Source organism: Oryx dammah, unplaced genomic scaffold (genome assembly GCF_014754425.2).
Source record: "Oryx dammah isolate SB20612 unplaced genomic scaffold, SCBI_Odam_1.1 HiC_scaffold_23, whole genome shotgun sequence".
Lineage (NCBI taxonomy): Eukaryota > Metazoa > Chordata > Mammalia > Artiodactyla > Bovidae > Oryx > Oryx dammah.
In genome coordinates this window covers 10,664,820-10,684,470 of record NW_024070207.1, presented here as the reverse complement: position 1 = coordinate 10,684,470, position 19,651 = coordinate 10,664,820, and the positions used below count along the sequence as shown (strand labels likewise).

Sequence of the window (19,651 nt, the reverse complement as noted above, 5' to 3'; positions counted from 1 at the left end):
GAGGTTAAAAGATAAACACATTGGGCTATAGAATTCTCAACATCTAAAAAAAGGAAGCAGATGAGTTCACAAAATGATAAGCGAAACATAATTTTAAAATGACAGTGTTTATACAGTTTAGGAAAGGATTATTTTATAAAGGGTAATCAAATTACACAGAGGGATGTAGCATAATTTGATGAAATTCTTTGAAAATCAGCAATTGGAAGTAAAATAGCTATGCTAATTGTATTGACTAACATATAAAATTAGCCACAGTGTCTCATTTCCAACCTTTCTGGAAAAGAGAGAATTTACTGTATATGTCTTTCTTTAATGGTAGATTTACCCACCTAATATTATTTGATTAAACTTGACATTAATATAGGACATTAATATAATATATTCCCATGAGCGCACACCAGCTGAGCAGCAAGGGAGGCCTAAGGGTATAAAAAGAAATTGAGCTGTGATTAAATATCTGCTATTAATAGGTCATACCATGGAAAACTGGCATGTAGACAGTGGCAAATAATCACTTTAGGTACCCACTGCTTCCAGCTCTGGCATCTACTTTCTCAAAGGCAAATAAATAAAACAGTGGTTCCAGTCACAATTATAGACAGGGGCAGTACAGGAGAGGGGTTAAGAAGACAGTCTCTGGAATCACAGACTGGGTTTCCACCATTTATCAGCTTTGTATCCCTAGGCAAAGTCACTAAACTTTCCTGAGTCTCATTTATTTTCTCGTCTATAAAATAAGAATAATAGAAACCTCAATTTCAGGGCTCCTCCTAGACTATACAGCGGTCCTAAAAAAGTCTCGGTTTTGTGGGTCTCCTGTCTATATAAACAATTTGAGTCACCAAAAATAAGCATGTCAGGGTCATTCCAGCCATCCAGTCTCACAAAATCCTGTTAAGTGGATACCGTTTGGCTGGAAGTAATGATGCACTTGGCCAGCCACCCTACTGAAATCGGTACCTAGTTGTGGGGACCCCAGGAACACCCCATAGATATGAGTGCTGGAGCTCCTTGGAGGATCTAGTTAACTCCAAGCAGATTACTGTAGAGGACTGGAAATACTCCAAAGGCACAGGGACAGAACAGGAATCCTGCTTGCCCAGGTCCAAGGATAAGGTATATCTCATAGGACAGTAGTCCCCAATGTTTTTGGCACCAGGAACTGGTCTCATGGAAAACAATTTTTCCACAGACCTAGGGGATGAGAGTGATAAGAAATGGCTATCACTGCAGATGAAACTCCACTCACTCACCCGCCACTCACCTCCTGCTGTACAGCCCAGTTCCTAACAGGTCATGGACCCATAGAGTGGTACAGGTCCATAGCATGGGGATTTGGGGACTCCTGTCATAGGATCACTGGGAAGATTGAATGAGATAATCTACGTAAAGCTCGTGACTCAGTGTCTAGCTCATAGTGAGTCCTCAGTATATGTTGGCAATGACTGCTTATTGCTCTCATCTTTATCAACAATGTGCATGGCATCTCATGCCCAGTTTGGTTTTCTTTCAGTGGATGGCTGCATCGACTGGTCAGTGGATCTCAAGACATACATGGCTTTGGCAGGCGAGCCAGTCCGAGTGAAATGTGCCCTTTTCTACAGTTACATTCGTACCAACTATAGCATGGCCCAAAGCACTGGGCTCAGGCTGATGTGGTACAAAAACAAAGGGGATTTGGAAGAGCCCATCATCTTTTCAGAGGTCAGGATGAGCAAAGAGGAAGATTCAATATGGTTTCACTCAGTTGAAGCACGAGACAGTGGATTCTACACTTGCGTTTTAAGGTGAGTGCTATGTGAAAACATTGCTCAGCGTCACAGGTGATAGTCTTGTTTAGGACTGGAGTGTGTAAGGGTGCCTTATGTCACACAGTGGATATATTCTTGACAGGCTGCACTGCATGTGGAGCTTCTATTAATTTCTTTTTAATTATTTATTAAAACAACATAGCAAGTTCTTATCACATTTTCTTAAAGCAAGATTCCCATTTACTGTGTGTACTCATTCAATTCATAAAGTTTTGTGATTCATTTATTCCCCATCGCCACTCCTTCCCCAGGGTCTTATATAAACCATCTCTGACTTATGATGGATGGTTGGACTTACAATTTTTCAATTTTATGATGGTGCAGAAGTGACACATATTCAACGTAAACCACACTTTAAATTTTGAATCTTTTCCATGTTAGCAATATGTGGCATGATAATATTTCATGATGCTGGGTAGTAACAGGCAGTAAGCTGCAGCTCTCTGTCAGCCATGTGATCATGGGGTAAACAAATGATATACTTAAAATCATTCTGTACCTGTATAACTATTCTGTTTTCACTTTTGATAAATTACATGAAATATTCAGTACTTTATTATAAAATAGGCTTTGTATTAGATCATTTTGCCCAATGTGAAACGAAAGTGTTCTGAGCACATTTAAGGTAGACTAGGCTAAACTATGACGCTCAATGGGTTAGGTGTATTAAATGTATTTTGACTTCAGGTATTTTCAACTTGGGTTTCCCAGGTGGCTCAGTGGTAAAGAACCTATCTGTCAATGTAGGAAACACAGAGACGCAGGTTCGACTCCTGGGTAGGGAAGATCCCCTGGAGAAGGAAATGGCAACCCACTTCATTATTCCTGCATGGGAGATCCCATGAACAGAGGAGCCTGGAGGGCTATAGTCCATGGGGTCACAAAGAGTAGGACACGACTGAGTGACTAACCAACAGCAACAACAATGGGTTTATCAGGCCATAACCCTAATGGTTAATACAGGAAGACTTGTATTAACAAATGTTTTTGTACAGAGCTACTTGGCTCAATTATCTTGATATCTGGCCATGAAAATCACCTAAAGTATCATTTAGGTCAGGGTCTCACCTTTCTTATTGAAGGAAAATAGCTTCAAATGCTTCTGGGAGATCTTTTAACAGGTGAGCTTCTGGCGAAATTCTTTGTGGAATTTGCAATGTGAATTTGAGTCTACTGTATCTAAGTATTCAATGTGGGACCCTATAAACATATGGTCCTCCTGTCTTCCTATATACTATACTGGGAAGATACCACAGATACAGTTCCTGTTTGTAAGAAGTTCATAGTGACAGGAAATCAGTTTTTTGCTCAGGAATTCCACAATATATCCTTCCTCCCTTCTCCATCTCCCCTTGTCAGGGTCTAAGATCTCAAATCTCAGATAGAGACTGCATTAAGTGTTGAAGTAGGTAGCTGACGTGACTTTAAACACATTTTCAAAACTGCCATTTGATAAGTCTGATCTTGCTCACCAGTGATCTGTACTCTGTTGTTTGATTTTACCTTCTGGGAAATGCAGACCCTTCATTTTTGTTTCCTGTGGACTTTGTCTGACTCTTCATCAAAAGCACTTGGAAATTCCTGGTGTGGCCTCATTATTCAAAAGGGCAGGAGAACAGGTGGTATATAAATAGAGAGCTTTCTTGATGCCTTAAGAATCACTTTTGTATGTGTGTTGGGAGGAAGTATTGGGGAAACAAGTTTCGTCTCTTTGCGGTGGGCAAAAGCACCAGAATAGTGGCAAAAGTAGCAGTCGTTCTGATCACACCCTTAGTAATAAGCAGCATTTTCACTCCTTGGACACCTCTTGGCAGAACTGAGAAGTGGGTGTAATTTGGCTTCAATGTCTGACACTTTGTTCTTTAGGGTGCTGCTGCTCTCTCCCTGTTTATACCTTCTTTATTCCCCACCCTCATTAAATCCTGCCAATCTAAAATAGATCATTTTTCCTCCTCAAATTCCACTTGCTCTGTTTTGCTTTCACAAATTAAATATTTTATTTGCAGAGCATCAGCCAACTACATACAGGTGCTATATTTATAATGAATTACTGAATTAATTACTGCTTACCTCCCCTGCTCTGCTTATTTCCCCAATCTGGCTCTCTTTCCTCTCTTCCTATCTTCCTTAAAAAAACATAACACTCATGTACTCATCTTTCACTTTCCCCTATCTGATAAGCTAACAGTCTAGTGTGTATCCTTGCATGCATGCGTGCTAAGTCATTTCACTTGTGTCTGGCTCTTTGTGACCCTATGGACTATAACCTGCCAGGTTCCTCTGTCCATGGGATTCTCCAGAACACTGCAAGAATACTGCAGTGGGTTTCCATGCCCTCCTCCTGAGGATCTTTCCAATCCAGGGATCAAACCCACGTCTCTTACTTCTGCATTGGCAGGAGGGTTCTTTACCAATAGCACCACCTGGGAAGCCCGTATCCCTACGTACCTTCTCCTGATTCTTTTAATTGCACAAGTATATCTACATGGGGATTTTCTCCTCACTGTTTTACAAACTAAAAAAAAAAAAAAGAGTTACATGTTTCCCTGCATTTTCTTTCCATATTAAATATATATATTGGAAATACTTCCAAGTCAACTGATAGAGAGTTCACTCATCCTTTTAAGTATATACTGTTCTGTGTTGTTCAATAGTCTATGATATCACAATTTAGTCTATCATTTTGCTATTGATGTGCATATATTTTTTGTCCCTATAAAAAGTGCTGCAATAAAAGCTCCCAACTGGCTTTTAAATATTCTTTTAAATTTTTAGATCAGTTTTAGACTTACAGAATTATTTCAGAGATACTCCAGAAAGTTTCTGTATGCCCTACACCCATTTCCCCTAGTATTAACATTTTCCGTGACTGTGGTACACTTGTTATAACCAATGAGCCAATCATCATTAACTAAAGTCTATGTTTTATTCCGATTTCCTCAGATTCTGCTTAATGCCCTTTTTCTGTTCCAGGATTCCATCTGGGAGACCACCTTACATTTAATTGTCACGTCTCCTTAAGTTCCTTTTGGCTGTAGGGGTTTCTCACACTCTTCTTGTTTCTAATGGCATTGACAGTTTAAATAGTACTATTCAAACATTTTGTAGGATGTCTCTCAGATCTCAACCTGGTAATTTTTCATGCTTATACTGGGCTAATGTGTTTTGAGGAGGAAGAAGACAGAGGTAAAATGCATTCTCATCACATCATGTCAAGGGTAGGTAGTATCAGCATGTTTTATCACTGTTCATATTGACCTTGATCATCTGGCTCAAGGTAGTGTTTGTCTTTCTCTACTCTGAAGTTATTTTTCCCCTCCTTTCGCAAACTGCCCTCTTTGGAAGGAAGTAGTTTTTCAATAGTCCATACATACGAAATGGTAGTTACGCTCCATTTCATTAAGAGCAAACTATGTACATAAGTGAAAGTGTTAGTTGCAAAGTCATTTCTGACTCTTTGCAACCCCATGAACTGTAGCCTACCAGGCTCCTCTGTCCATGGAATTTTCCAAGTAAGAATACTGGAGTGAGTAGCCATTCCCTTCTCCAGAGGATCTTCCTGATCCACGGACTGAACACAGGTCTCCTGCACTGCAGGCAGATTCTTTACCATCTGAGAAACCAGGGAAGCCCATATCTATATAAAATTATTTAGACTTCTTCTGCATGGGATATTTGTTTTTTCTCCCATCTATTTACTCAATCATTTATTATATCACTATGGATTCATGGACATTTATATTATACATAGGGTAATAATTCAGTGCTACTGTGTTTTCTGGGTCAAATTCATCCACCTTTGACCTTTGGAAACTCTTTCAGTTGGTGCATCTGTCTCTTTGACATAACCTCCTCATATTTTTGTTTTTGTTTTTGTAATCTGCTTATTTGTGCTTTATCTCTTCCAGAATGGCATAAGTGAAGTAGCTAGAATTTGGGTATAATAATAAACATATTTTTCAGGTCTGGTAGTGATCACTGACTCCAGTCAATTTGGATCATAGACTCCAAATTCAGTCTATGTAGGTGATGTTATGCCATTGCCAAGAGAGTGGCATTTATAGTGAAAAAGGCTCTGCATTTGGCAATATCTATATCACCTATATCAGCCGTGAAGAGATACCCCACGCCCAAGGTAAGAGAAACCCAAGTAAGATGGTAGGTGTTGCAAGAGGGCATCAGAGGGCAGACACACTGAAATCATACTCACAGAAAACTAGTCAATCTAATCACACTAGGATCACAGCCTTGTCTAATTCAATAAAAGCAAGCCATGCCTGCGGGGCAACCCAACACGGACGGGTCATGGTGGAGAGGTCTGACAGAATGTGGTCCATTGGAGAAGGGAATGGCAAGCCACTTCAGTATTCTTGCCTTGAGAACCCCATGAACAGTATGAAAAGGCAAAATGATAGGATACTAAAAGAGGAACTCCCCAGGTCATTAGGTGGAGATCAGTGGAGAAGTAACTCCAGATGCTACTGGAGATCAGTGGAGAAGTAACTCCAGAAAGAATGATGGGATGGAGCCAAAACAAAAACAATACCCAGTTGTGCATGTGACTGGTGATAGAAGCAAGATCTGATGCTATAAAGAGCAATATTGCATAGGAACCTGGAATGTCAGGTCCATGAATCAAGGCAAATTGGAAGTGGTCAAACAAGAGATGGCAAGGGTGAACGTTGACATCCTAGGAATCAGCGAACTGAAATGGACTGGAATGGGTGAATTTAACTCAGATGACCATTATATCTACTACTGTGGGCAGGAATCCCTCAGAAGAAATGGAGTAGCCATCATGGTCAACAAAAGAGTCCAAAATGCAGTATTTGGATGCAATCTAAAAAATGACAGAATGATCTCTGTTCGTCTCCAAGGCAAACCATTCAATATCACAGTAATCCAAGTCTATGCCCCAACCAGTAATGCTGAAGAAGCTGAAGTTGAACGGTGTTATGAAGACATACAAGACCTTTTAGAACTAACACCCAAAAAAGATGTCCTTTTCATTATAGGGGACTGGAATGCAAAAGTAGGAAGTCAAGAAACACCTGGAGTAACAGGCAAATTTGGCCTTGGAGTACAGAATGAAGCAGGGCAAAGTTAATAGAGTTTTGCCAAGAAAACGCACTGGTCATAGCAAACACCCTCTTCCAACAACACAAGAGAAGACTCTACACATGGACATCACCAGATGGTCAACACCGAAATCAGATTGATTATATTCTTTGCAGCCAAAGATGGAGAAGCTCTATACCGTCAACAAAAACAAGACCAGGAGCTGACTGTGGCTCAGATCATGAACTCCTTATTACCAAATTCATACTCAAATTGAAGAAAGTAGGGAAAACCACTAGACCATTTAGGTATGACCTAAATCAAATCCCTTATGATTATACAGTGGAAGTGAGAAATAGATTTAAGGGCCTAGATCTGATAGATGGAGTGCCTGATGAGCTATGGACGGAGGTTCGTGACATTGTACAGGAGACAGGGATCAAGACCATCCCCATGGAAAAGAAATGCAAAAAAGCAAAATGGCTGTCTGGGGAGGCCTTACAAATAGCTGTGAAAAGGAGAGAGGCAAAAAGCAAAGGAGAAAAGGAAAGATATAAGCATCTGAATGCAGAGTTCCAAAGAATAGCAAGAAGAGATAAGAAAGCTTTCTTCAGTGATCAATGCAAAGAAATAGAGGAAAACAACAGAATGGGAAAGACTAGAGATCTCTTCAAGAAAATTAGAGATACCAAGGGAACATTTCATGCAAAGATGGGCTCGATAAAGGACAGAAATGGTATGGACCTAACAGAAGCAGAAAATATTAAGAAGAGGTGGCAAGAATACACAGAAGAACTATACAAAAAAGATCTTCACGACCAAGATAATCATGATGATGTGATCACTAATCTAGAGCCAGACATCTTGGAAAGTGAAGTCAAGTGGGCCTTAGAAAGCATCACTATGAACAAAGCTAGTGGAGGTGATGGAATTCCAGTTGAGCTGTTTCAAGTCCTGAGGGATGATGCTATGAAAGTGCTGCACTCAATATGCCAGCAAATTTGGAAGACTCAGCAGTGGCCACAGGACTGGAAAAGGTCAGTTTTCATTCCAATCCCAAAGAAGCAATGCCAAAGAATGCTCAAACTACCGCACAATTGCACTCATCTCACATGCTGGTAAAGTAATGCTCAAAATTCTCCAAGCCAGGCTTCAGCAATATGTGAACCGTGAACTCCCTGATGTTCAAGCTGGTTTTAGAAAAGGCAGAGGAACCAGAGATCAAATTGCCAACATCTGGTGGATCATGGAAAAAGCATGAGAGTTCCAGGAAAACATCTATTTCTGCTTTATTGACTGTGCGAAAGCCTTTGACTGTGTGGATCACAATAAACTGGAAAATTCTGAAAGAGATGGGAATACCAGACCACCTGACCTGCCTCTTGAGAAATCTGTATGCAGGCCAGGAAGTAACAGTTAGAACTGGACATGGAACAACAGACTGTTTCCAAATAGGAAAAGGAGTACGTCAAGGCTGTTTATTGTCACCCTGCTTATTTAACTTATATGCAGAGTACATCATGAGAAACGCTGGACTGGAAGAAACACAAGCTGGAATCAAGATTGCTGGGAGAAATATCAGTCACCTCAGATATGCAGATGACACCACCCTTATGGCAGAAAGTGAAGAGGAACTAAAAAGCCTCTTGATGAAAGTGAAAGAGGAGAGCGAAAAAGTTGGCTTAAAGCTCAACATTCAGAAAACGAAGATCATGGCATCCGGTCCCATCACTTTATGGGAAATAGATGGGGAAACAGTGGAAACAGTGTCAGACTTTATTTTGGGGGGCTCCAAGATCACTGCAGATGGTGACTGCAGCCATGAAATTAAAAGACGCTTACTCCTTGGAAGGAAAGTTATGACCAACCTAGATAGCATATTCAAAAGCAGAGACATTACTTTGCCGACTAAGGTCCGTCTAGTCAAGGCTATGGTTTTTCCTGTGGTCATGTATGGATGTGAGAGTTGGACTGTGAAGAAGGCTGAGCGCCGAAAAATTGATGCTTTTGATGTTGGAGAAGACTCTTGAGAGTCCCTTGGACTGCAAGGAGATCCAACCAGTCCATTCTGAAGGAGATCAACCCTGGGATTTCTTTGGAAGGAATAATGCTGAAGCTGAAACTCCAGTACTTTGGCCACCTCATGAGAAAAGTTGACTCATTGGAAAAGACTCTAATGCTGGGAGGGATTGGGGGCAGGAGGAGAAAGGGACGACCGAGGATGAGATGGCTGGATGGCATCACGGACTTGATGGACATGAGTCTGAGTGAACTCCGGGAGATGATGATGAGCGGGAGGCCTGGCGTGCTGCGATTCACGGGGTCGCAAAGAGTTGGACACAACTGAGCGACTGAAGTGAACTGAATATCACCTAAAATCTCAGATTTGATACTACTTTAAAGTAATTATGGATTATTTTCCTATGCTTTATCAACGTCATTAAAAGTTACTCTACTGATTTCAGTGTGGTTAAAAAATGCAGATATGAAATATTTAGTAACATTCTCCAGCCATTTAACTCATAGCAAGAAAAGTTTACAGTTTGTGACCTTTCAGTAGCCAATCACTCATTTTTGTGTTTTTCTTTGGCTAATCTCAACAGTGATTACTTGAAGTTTTCAGCATGTCAGTGGGTTAGTAACAGAGGGATGGTGGAGAAGTGAGTCATATTTTGAGAGCCATGCCAATCCAAGAATTACTGTCTACTCCCCTTTCTACTCAAAGCTTTTCAGTGGAGGCACCTAGTAGAATAAAAATGATGAGAGTAATCTTATTTGAGAAAATCCCACACATCACTTTCTCAACCACTTGGAAAAGGGGCGACTTAAGCTATGGATGAAGATAGATGTATTCATGTAATCCTGAATGAATTCAAGATATTGAAAAGAGTGATTAAATATAATTGAATATCTGTAGAATCCTATGTGTTTTGGGATGACAGTGGCCACGTTCAGACAATCAGTGCTAAGTTCAAAACCACTATGGCTATTTACCTCTCTGATTAAGTAAACAGAATTAGGAAACTCCTTGTTAAACAGGAAGATAATCCAACTATTTTTGGTCTTTAATAATCACCAAAATAAGTGAAGTCCTCAAAATCTGAATACCTCACAAACTCTTTGTGAACGGTTCCTTAGTGCCTTTATTCAGTTCTGAGGCATGACATTTGCCCTGCTATTCATCACATTTGAATGATTATTACTCTTGTAGAATAACATCACCAGAAGAATTGAGGGGAATTGGAGATATTTGAAATAAATGTAGTATGGGGCTAATCTTTGGATCTGTAAAATGAGTACATGTGGGTTCATTGTCTTTTTAAATTTTTGAATATATTTGAAAGGTTCCATAATCAAAAAGAATAAGAAGTAAATATAAGTATACAATAATTTCACCTGATTTTAATGGCCTTTAAATAATCCTGACCAAAAAGTACCTATGTAGCATATATTAAGTTTTATATTTCAGTCAACAAATATTCATTGAGCATGTACCATGGGACTTGCTTTATGTCATACTGCAAGGAAATTTATGCTTTTAGAAACAAAAGTAATTGCCCTAGTCTACCTAAGACACTAAGAAGTAGCTTTTATCACTTTCCACCCACCTAACCTACTCCCCACCATGGTAACCAAGAGATTTTCAAGGACTGAACATTTCTCATCATTCCATTCCAGCTTAACTATTGATCTTTGAAAAGTTAACTGTAAACAAGTTGGTTGCCCAGGTCGTAATTTCTAGGATAGCAGATAGTTTCTTGTAGGAAAAATGAGATCCTGAATCTTAGAGAATTAATTGACTTCAGAAAAGATCGAGATTGTGCAGCAGGGTCTTAAGACTGCAGCAATGGCCTCTTCTGGCCTGTGTAGGCTAGAGTGTTATGCAGTTGGTTATTTTTTTCCTCCTATTTTGGTTTATAAGTGGGAGTCCCCGATACAGTTATTTTTGTAGCAAATATGCATAAAAGAACACATATATAACCTGAAAATATTATTTTTTAACCTCCACAATTTGATAATCTGCTTATTTTAAAAAATTGTGCATAACTTGAATGACAAAGTAGTATCAATTATAGTTTATTTTCATTGCATTAATAGTAAATTAGACATGCTATACTGTTTAGAATATAACCATATTATAATACTTTAGCTTTGTAATAATCAGAAATACAATCATTCTATTTTATAATACCTATGTCATTTTCAACTCCAGCTTATTTACTGAGGGAAAACAGATATTTATAGTTTAGTCAGCAGGATTACCTGCTTGGTAAGAATTAATGGCTTATATTTGATCATTAGAAAACAAGAATTAATTTCAAATAATCACTGATGAGCTACCTAACACTGGTATTCATTTAGTTCCACCATTCCTTTTATCATTACACAAGTTCAGTGATCTCCTGTTTTGTGATTATTTTGTTGATATCAGTGTTTTCAATGTATTGCAGGAGTTGCAAATTCAAAGTCTTTCCAGTGTCCAACTAGGTAATGCAATGGTTGTGGCAGGCAGGCGATCTGCAACATTTTGGAGTGGTGGAGGCAGTAGTAATCTCCTTGATGATCTCATTTGCATGTACCCTCTAGCCATCAGCTTGGGCTCACTCTTTCTGTACCACATTTCCAATAATGTATTAACTCTACCCAGAGCTGCAACTCACTGGTCCCACAATTCTTTCACTATCCACCACTCTCTTCTCAAACTAACAGTTTAAATTCCATGATCAGTCAATTTAGTCAATCTCATATATACCCTCTTGTTTCCCTAGACCCTTTCCCCCTTTATCTTACTCATTTGTGAAAACCACAACACTGTGTAAATCCAACTCTCCATCTATGCTTGTATTTGTATCCTTCAGTACTATAAGAAATAAAATAGTAGTAGAAAGTAAGCAAAAATAACTTTTGACTTATAGAATTATGATGTTTGAGGTGGTGCTTGAGAATCTTAATCAGGTGGCAATAGTATAGGAATTACCAGGCAGGTTAAGCAATGTTTAAGAGCAAGGAGGCAGTAAAACATGGCCTATGTGTAGAGAAAAACAGGGAGGTCAGTGTGGCTGGAACCAGCGTTTATCAAGGCTTTTTTTTTCTACATGTGAACATAATAACACTTAGTTTATGGAGGTTTCAGATATATTTTTGGAATGTGAGACTTTAAGACATTGACCACTTCTTAGAAAATAAAATAAAGGACAGAACTAATGAGCACCTTACCATGCAGTTAGATAACAATGCATGTTTTTAGCAGGTGATGTTTCCATGGAGAAAATGTGTATTTATTTTTTTTTTCTTTCCTCTTTTTTTCTTTCGATTTTATTTTTTTTAACTGTGAAACTACAATAACACATTTATAGGAGGCTTGGAAAATACAGAAGAAAGTTACATATATTTATATGTAAATATAAAGTAATACATATATGTATATATTACATAAGTCATATATATGTATATATACATACACACATATATGTTATATATGCATACATGTATGTATATATGTATGTATGCATGCATATACACATATGTATATACATATACACATATATACACATATACATGTATATACATATACATGTATATACACATATACATGTATATACATATACATGTATATACATGTACACGTGTGTATACACACATATACACGTGTGTTATATACATACATGTATACATACACACATGTATATACATATGTAAAATCAGTATATATTGAACTGACTCAATGGAAAAGACTCTGATGCTACTAAAGATTGAAGGTGGGAGGAGAAGGGGACAACAGGGAATGAGGTGGTTGGATGGCATCACTGACTCGATGGACATGAGTTTCACTAAGCTCCGGGAGTTGGTGATGGACAGGGAAGCCTGGCATGCTGCAGCCCATGGGGTCGCAAAAAGTTGGACATGACTGAGTGACTGAACTGAACTGAACTAGTATATGTTACAATTAGTTTTTATATAGGTAAATTAAGATTTTTGGTTGGAGGTTCAATAACAAACTCTCAAAAATTAGTAGAATGAATATACAGAAAAGTAGAAGGAAAATATACAGAAAAGTAGATCTGAAAAGCACCATGAACCAATTCAACATAATTAAGATTTATACAATGGGAAAATGTGTATTTAAAAGGAATAAATTCCCTTCTCTGATTCAACCCTTATTAACAAAGGAGATGGTGCTGACCTCAGTATTATCAGTCAAAACATGTACTCCAAGTAGTTTTCTCAGCAATGGAATGAATTCATATGGCGCCATCCCCACTCTCTCACCACCCTGAAGAATGATCCACCTTGGCAAGGTAGCTGGTTAATTTTCAATGAGTACAGTCTCTATCCATGGCTATGAAGCGGGAAAAAACCAAGTAGGATGGTGGTGCATAGTTCCACTCCAGGGCCTTTATCTCAGTAAAATGAGACCCAGGTTAACATGAAGCTACAGATATTAATTTCCAGACTAGATCATACTCTTTGCCGATAATAAGGCAATATACCCTTATTTAGGTTGAGAGGTGCTATATGCAAATTTTCATTTTTCAGCCCCATTACCCTGACCCTCCCAAACCCTTCCTCTGACTCTCTGTAAAGGAGAGTATTTTGGCCAGATTTCATATTTACCTTCATCTCGTTTACTCTCGGGCTTCCCTGGTAGCTCAGTGGTAAAGAATCCACCTGCCAATGCAGTAGACGAGGGTTCAGTCCCTGGGTGGGGAAGATCCCCTGGAGAAGGGAATGGCAACCCACTCCAGTTTTCTTGACTGGAAGATACCATGGACAGAGGAACTTTGAGAGCTATGGTCCAGGGGGTCGCAAAGAGTCGGACTTGACTGAGTGCCTGAGAACACAACACTTTCACTCTCAGGCAAGATCTATCTCTATGTCTACCTCTATACATGCCCTTCCCCAACCCCACCCCCTCTATCCCCTTTTCCCTCCCTCCCTCTGTATCTTATCTCTTCCTTTTCTGAGTCTAAAACTTACCCCTATAACCTCCCCCCCCCCACACACACACACAGATTCTACAAACAGGATGCTTTCCATACATATGGGTCATTGATTTACTGGCTGTAACCCTCAGATCACTAGGGTCTGGGGATTTTTATTTTGGTTGCATGAAACCTTTTCTTTTTCTAATAAGTCTTGCCAATAGAACCAGAAATAGATAACAGGGAGGCACTTATCATGGATGACAGTGCAAAGAATGATGCTTTGAATGGCAATGTTCTATAGCATGGTGCAAGGTCACAGAAATTTCTAAATCTTAAGGCATGTAGGGAAATTTCCCATTAGATAGCATTGTTGTATAAACAATCTTGCAAACTTTTGAGTTTGATCCTACCTGACATGAAACAAAGATTGAAAAGCACTGTTGTTTCTAAATAAAATGACTTTTTTACTTCACATCATTTTAGAGATTTCTCCTGCACTGGCAGATGGATTCTTTACTACTGTGCCACCTGGGGTCTTTCTTAAAGCAACATCATTTTTATAGCTGTCTTACTCTTGAGCTGCTCATCTAAGCATTGCTAGCCCAAGGGCTCAAAGGCCAAGTCATATCACCTCTGTTGGATGTGTTGAGGATATTTAGTGATAGATGTGGAATTAGTTTATTAAATCCTTTCCTCTGTATGTACCGAGAGAGAAGAACCTTCATATTGAGTGTGAAACACAAAATCTTGAAAATCAGTATCTTTCCCTTAATCCTATCAAACATAAAACCCAAATCCCAACAAACCAAATCATTTACTGAGAAAAAGTAAGTTATGGAAACAATGTGTATTACTGAAGTTAAGTGTCTGGTGCCCCTCTGGAACCACTCACCTTCCTTTCCAGTATCCCCTCCTAGGTTCCTATTGCAATGCCTTTTGATTTTCTTTCATTTGGGCCCAGTTTGGCCCACTGGGAAACAGGATGTCATCTTTTCTTTCCCCTTCCCCATTCTACTTGTGAAAGTTATTACTAAATATGCCTTTATTCAGAAGCCCACACTCCCATCCTGACCTCCTCTCCTTACTCACTCTCAGGTCCCTAGTCTAAGGTGTACATAGGCAAGAGCCCTTTTGGTTTCCCACCCCTTTGGAACAGAGATCAGTGTCTGCTCTCTCCTCCTGTCTCAAAGGAGGAGGTGGCCTTTCCAAGCCTACCCAAGCCAGTAAATTAACTTTACTTTTCATATATTTGTGAACATTTATCTTACTTTCCTAACACAGAGGTATATAAAGAAATAAAAGCCCTCTATCATGCTGTCCCTACCCTACTCCATTTTTCTGGATAAAAAACGTTTTCCCAGAGCATTTCTATGCTTATATAAATGCATAATATAAAAGGAATACACACACACACACATGTGTGTATGTCTGATACATATGCACACAGACTAATTTGGGGAGTAACTTTGTTTCATGGAAGGTACAGCTGGCCATCATTGTTTTTTTTCTTAAACAGTGCACTGAACATGTCTCCAACATAGTATGCAGGATCTACTTCGTTCCTTTACATACTTCTTGCATGTTCAAGCTTTCTGCAGCTATCTCCTTCCCCATGGCCCAAGTTTCTCTGTATTCAAAGAACTCTCACGGTCTTGTATCCCACACACGTCATTCCTTCCCTTCAAGAAGAGCCCCCCTCACTGAGCACTTCCCACTTCCACTCACTCCTCAGTCCTTGAGATTGGGCTTCTACCCCCACCTCCCACCCAGACTGGCTCAAAGATCAGCATGGCCAAACCCAAGGAACACTTTCCATGTCATAGTGCCCCACCCCCTGGAGCCCTGGGCACTGCTAAACACACTCCTCCCCTTGCAACTCTTTCCCCCCTGTTTCGATCGCCTAAGTATTTCATTGCCTCCATGGTTCCCAACCAGGGGTGAATTTGTTCTCCTGTGAACATGTGAACATCCTTGATTGTTACAATCTCTTCTGGGGGTGTGGGGTGTGCTACTGGCATCTAGTGGGTAGAGGCCAGGTTTTCTGCCAAACATCCTATAATTCACAGGACACCCCCTAGAGATGAGGTATCTACATCATCAGAAGATGGCAGGCAGTTGCCCTGTCAGGAGTGCTGAAACTGTGAAACTCTACCCTCCACACACATGCTCAGTCATGTCTGACTTTTTGTGACCCTATGGACTGTAGCCCACCAGGCTCCTCTGTCCATGGGATTCTCCAGGCCAGAATACTGGAGTGGGTTGCCATCTCCCCTAGGGGATCTTCCCGACCCAGGGATTGAATCTACTTCTCCTTCTGCATTGGCAGGCAGGTTCTTCACCAACCAGCCACCTGGGAAGCCCCAAATTCTACCCTATAAAGATATAAACAAGCCCAAGAAGGTTTCTGCCAAGTGAAAGCCTTTTAATAACTAGCTAGGGATCTGGGCACAGATCCTGGTAACAATTATGCACATCTGCCCCCAAAGGAGACAACCAAGAGTCACATCCAGCTGCTGTAGAAATGTCCCAGGGCTAGTTTAGGGTCATAAAAAGTTTCAGTCTTTAGGTTCTCAGTTCCCAGTGAATGTTCAGGGCTTCTCCAGTTGTGCCTCGGTCTGGTCCAGGTATAACTTCTCAACATCATTCCACCTGTGGGCTAAACCATACATTTAGCTCCCCTCAACACAGCTTAGTTATCAGAGAGGGAAATGCAGACCATCCTCCCCCTCCCTCTTTTACACCCTCCCTCTAGAAATTGATTTCCCATCAGGGTATGTTCTATTATGCATTTCTGAATTTACTAGGACCTTTGTAGCCAGATTCCCCTCCCACTGTAATCTGGGGAGAGAAAAAAATCTCGGGATCTTTTGATCCTTTGGTCAGTGGTCTAGACCAGCAAACCCTCCAGGTACTATCAGTTGCTGACTCACCTTGGCAGTGGCACAAGTTCCCTATTCAGATCTGCCTGTCCCTAGTTAGAAGTGGAGACTGGGGAGGATTCTCCTGTCACGAGGCTGAACAACAACGATAGCAGTCCTTGTCTGCAGCTAGTGTTGGCGTCCTCTGTGTGAAGCCCTGAGGGATTCCTTTAGGATTGGTGAATCTCTGCCCTGTTGTAAACCTGGGGTTAACCCCAGGCCTGCTTTAATTGTTTCTCATATAACTTGCTCAGAACATGAATGAACTTCTTGTCCAGTTCATTCCTGGAGACTTGGGATGCAGGAATCCCCACTAGTCCACTCCTGCTCCAACTATCTACAGCCTAGTGAAGGGAGGGGTAATGCAGGGAGTTGGGGTGCTAAATACTGGCTGCCCAGGTCCACCAGATACTAGGTTTGGGAAAAGAAATACAAACAGAAGCTGCAGCACTTCTAGGGTGTCGAATGCCAGTGGTCTGGAACACAAAGGGGGTCGTCAAAACAAGTCTTTTTCTCTATATCTCTCTCTTCCCTTAACCCCCAATCTACACCTTCCCCAATCACTATCCCATACCTTCTCTCCCACCCCTTTCCCCTCCTCCCTCACAACTCCTTTCCCCCATTTAACCACCCATCCTTTCTCTCTACTCTTCCCAAGCCCTTTTCCCCACTTTCCCCTACCTCTGAAAACTGATCTCCCATCAGGTAAGTTTCTATTCTGTTTCACATTTCTGAATCAAGCGTTCTGTAGCCAGATATCTCTCCCACACTGGAAGCAAATTTTCTGCCTTGAAAAATTCACAGCTTTACACCAAGGGCAGTTCCAATCCCCTGGCCTTCGAAATGATGTAGGTTTTCTCTGCTGATGGGGATCATAGTCCCTCCTATTTCTGGTGGGTTCTTGAGGGTCTATTCCCCAGAACCCCCCATTAGACCACAAGCTAAAATCAAAGGGCCTGCAATGGGGAGACGGTTCAGCTGGGGCTCCTGCTGTGACCGCTGCTGCTGGTGAGGATGGTGTGCTTGGGGATAATGTGGGTGTGGATGGTGTGGGTGCATCTGGAAAAGGAGATGAGGAGCATGAGTATGAGTATGTGAATGAGGCAGGGAGCTGGACAGGAAGGTTCCCTGGTGAGGCTGTATACATGGACTTGGTTGTTTTAAATAGATAACGCCTGGCTTTTTCCACGGACCTGCGATCTCCCTTCCTCTGCCCACCAGAGGTGTGACTTTTCTGGTCTACAACTCTGAGAAGCTGCATAAGGTCTACAACCATCTCCTCTGCTGCCTCCTCAGCTTCCTCCACCCCCGCAGCTCCCGCCCCTTCTGCATCCTCCTGTCTTTCTCCTCCTGTGGCTTCAGAAGCGGCAGCAGGGGTAGCAGTGGTCCCTGCCTCCTCCTCTTCCTCTTCACTGGTTCCTTCTGTCTCAGCTCCACTGGCAGTGGCTATGGCCAGACCTGGCCCCTTGGCAGCTCGTTCCCGCAGAGACTCCAGCTCCTGGAGGAAGTGAACAGAGTTGAGACCTGTCCTGGGGGCAAGGCTGGGGCTGGGACTGGGGGCTGGGACTGGGGGCTGGGGCGGGAAGCAGGGCAGGGACCAAGTAATCTTGCTGCCTGGAAGAGCTTCCACCTCAGCTGATCCCTTTCCTTCCGTGTCTTCTCCAGGTTGGCCTGCATTTGCTGCAGCTGGAAGGCTGCTTCCTTGCATTCCACCTCATGCTGTGAGGCCAAGGCATGTGCGGCCGACTTGTGCAGCCCAGCTAAGTTGTCCAGCCACTGCACCCTGTGCCCGTGTAACTGGCTCTGTCTGCAGGCAAAACGCATGCCCAGGGCTAGGCTGCCCCAGGCACAGGCCTCTTTGGCCTGGCCGGGCACCTGACGGTCCTCTAGGATGGCCTTGAAATTATCGTCCACCTTCTCCCAGGACAGAGAAAGATTCTCGAGGTAGAACTCTGGGCCTTTCGCGTGCCTGGACATCCTCTCGTTAATGAAAGCCATCACTTTACCATGCCAGAACCCACTACTTGGGTCTTCGGGTTTCAAGGCCATGATGACTGAGTGCCTTTGGGGCTTGGCTGGTCCTGTGGGGACGAATCAATCAGTCCCCTCCCTCCCCTCCCCCCATCCCTTCAATCCCCTCTTCTCTGGTTGCTCCCTTCCCCCCCAACCCCGCCGCCACCTCACACCCTCCTAAAGACCCTATACCCTGCCCAGGACACCTCCCACCGAGCCTCACCTCCTGTCAGTGGGAGTGCGGCCCAAACAAAACCACTTACCACAGCAGAAGAAATGATTCTGACCTCTATCTCCTTCCCTCCCTGAGGGCTCTGAAGAAAGAAAGGTTCCTAAAAACCGTTCAAGGTGTTTACCTTTGGACTGTTCCAACTTCCAGAAATGGCAGGGGTGGGAGAGGTGTGTGAGGAAGATTTCTCCCCTCCCCCAGCCGTAAGGGAACCTCCTATACTGTTGAAAGTCTTTGAAGTCATGGAGAAACAGGAGTGGTCAGAAAAGACTCATAACCAAGAACAGGAAGGGCTTGTAATCGAGTATCAAAATTCTCAACCCCCCACCATGATGGTTTGTCCTGCTCATGAGACCCGCCCTAGTTCTGACAGAATATTCTACAACAGGAAACAGCGCCGCCCCCTGCCCGCTCAAGATTCTGTGAAAAGTCAAGGGAAACAGCGCCGCCCCCTGCCCGCTCAAGATTCTGTGAAAAGTCAAGGGAAACAGCGCCGCCCGCTGCCCACTCAGGGTGAAGGGTGAAGGGTGAAGGGTGAAGGGTGAAGTCGCTCAGTCGTGTCCGACTCTTTGCGACCCCATGGACTGTGCCTACCAGGCTTCTCCGTCATGGGATTCTCCAGGCAAGAATACTGGAGTGGGTTACCATCAAGATTCTGTGAAAAGTGAAGGGAAACAGCGCCGCCCCCTGCCC

The 19,651-nt window shown here is 42.0% G+C and overlaps 2 protein-coding genes across 2 annotated transcripts in view; one reads left to right on the top strand and one right to left on the bottom strand.

Moving 5' to 3' along the window:
- The first annotated feature begins 1,476 nt into the window (after positions 1 to 1,476).
- The window catches only part of IL1RAPL2 (interleukin 1 receptor accessory protein like 2), a 582,426-nt gene continuing 564,251 nt past the window's right edge, over positions 1,477 to 19,651 (top strand). Inside the window, exon 1 of the mRNA XM_040266517.1 lies at positions 1,477 to 1,790. Coding sequence (XP_040122451.1) covers positions 1,477 to 1,790 — 314 coding nt within the window. The remainder of the gene's footprint in view (positions 1,791 to 19,651) is intronic.
- TEX13A (testis expressed 13A) lies at positions 17,453 to 18,765 on the bottom strand. The gene is made up of 2 exons (XM_040266498.1): positions 18,321 to 18,765; positions 17,453 to 18,198 (listed from the first exon to the last, which is right to left on the bottom strand). The coding sequence occupies exons 1-2, from the start codon at positions 18,763 to 18,765 to the stop codon at positions 17,453 to 17,455; spliced, it is 1,191 nt and encodes a 396-aa protein (XP_040122432.1).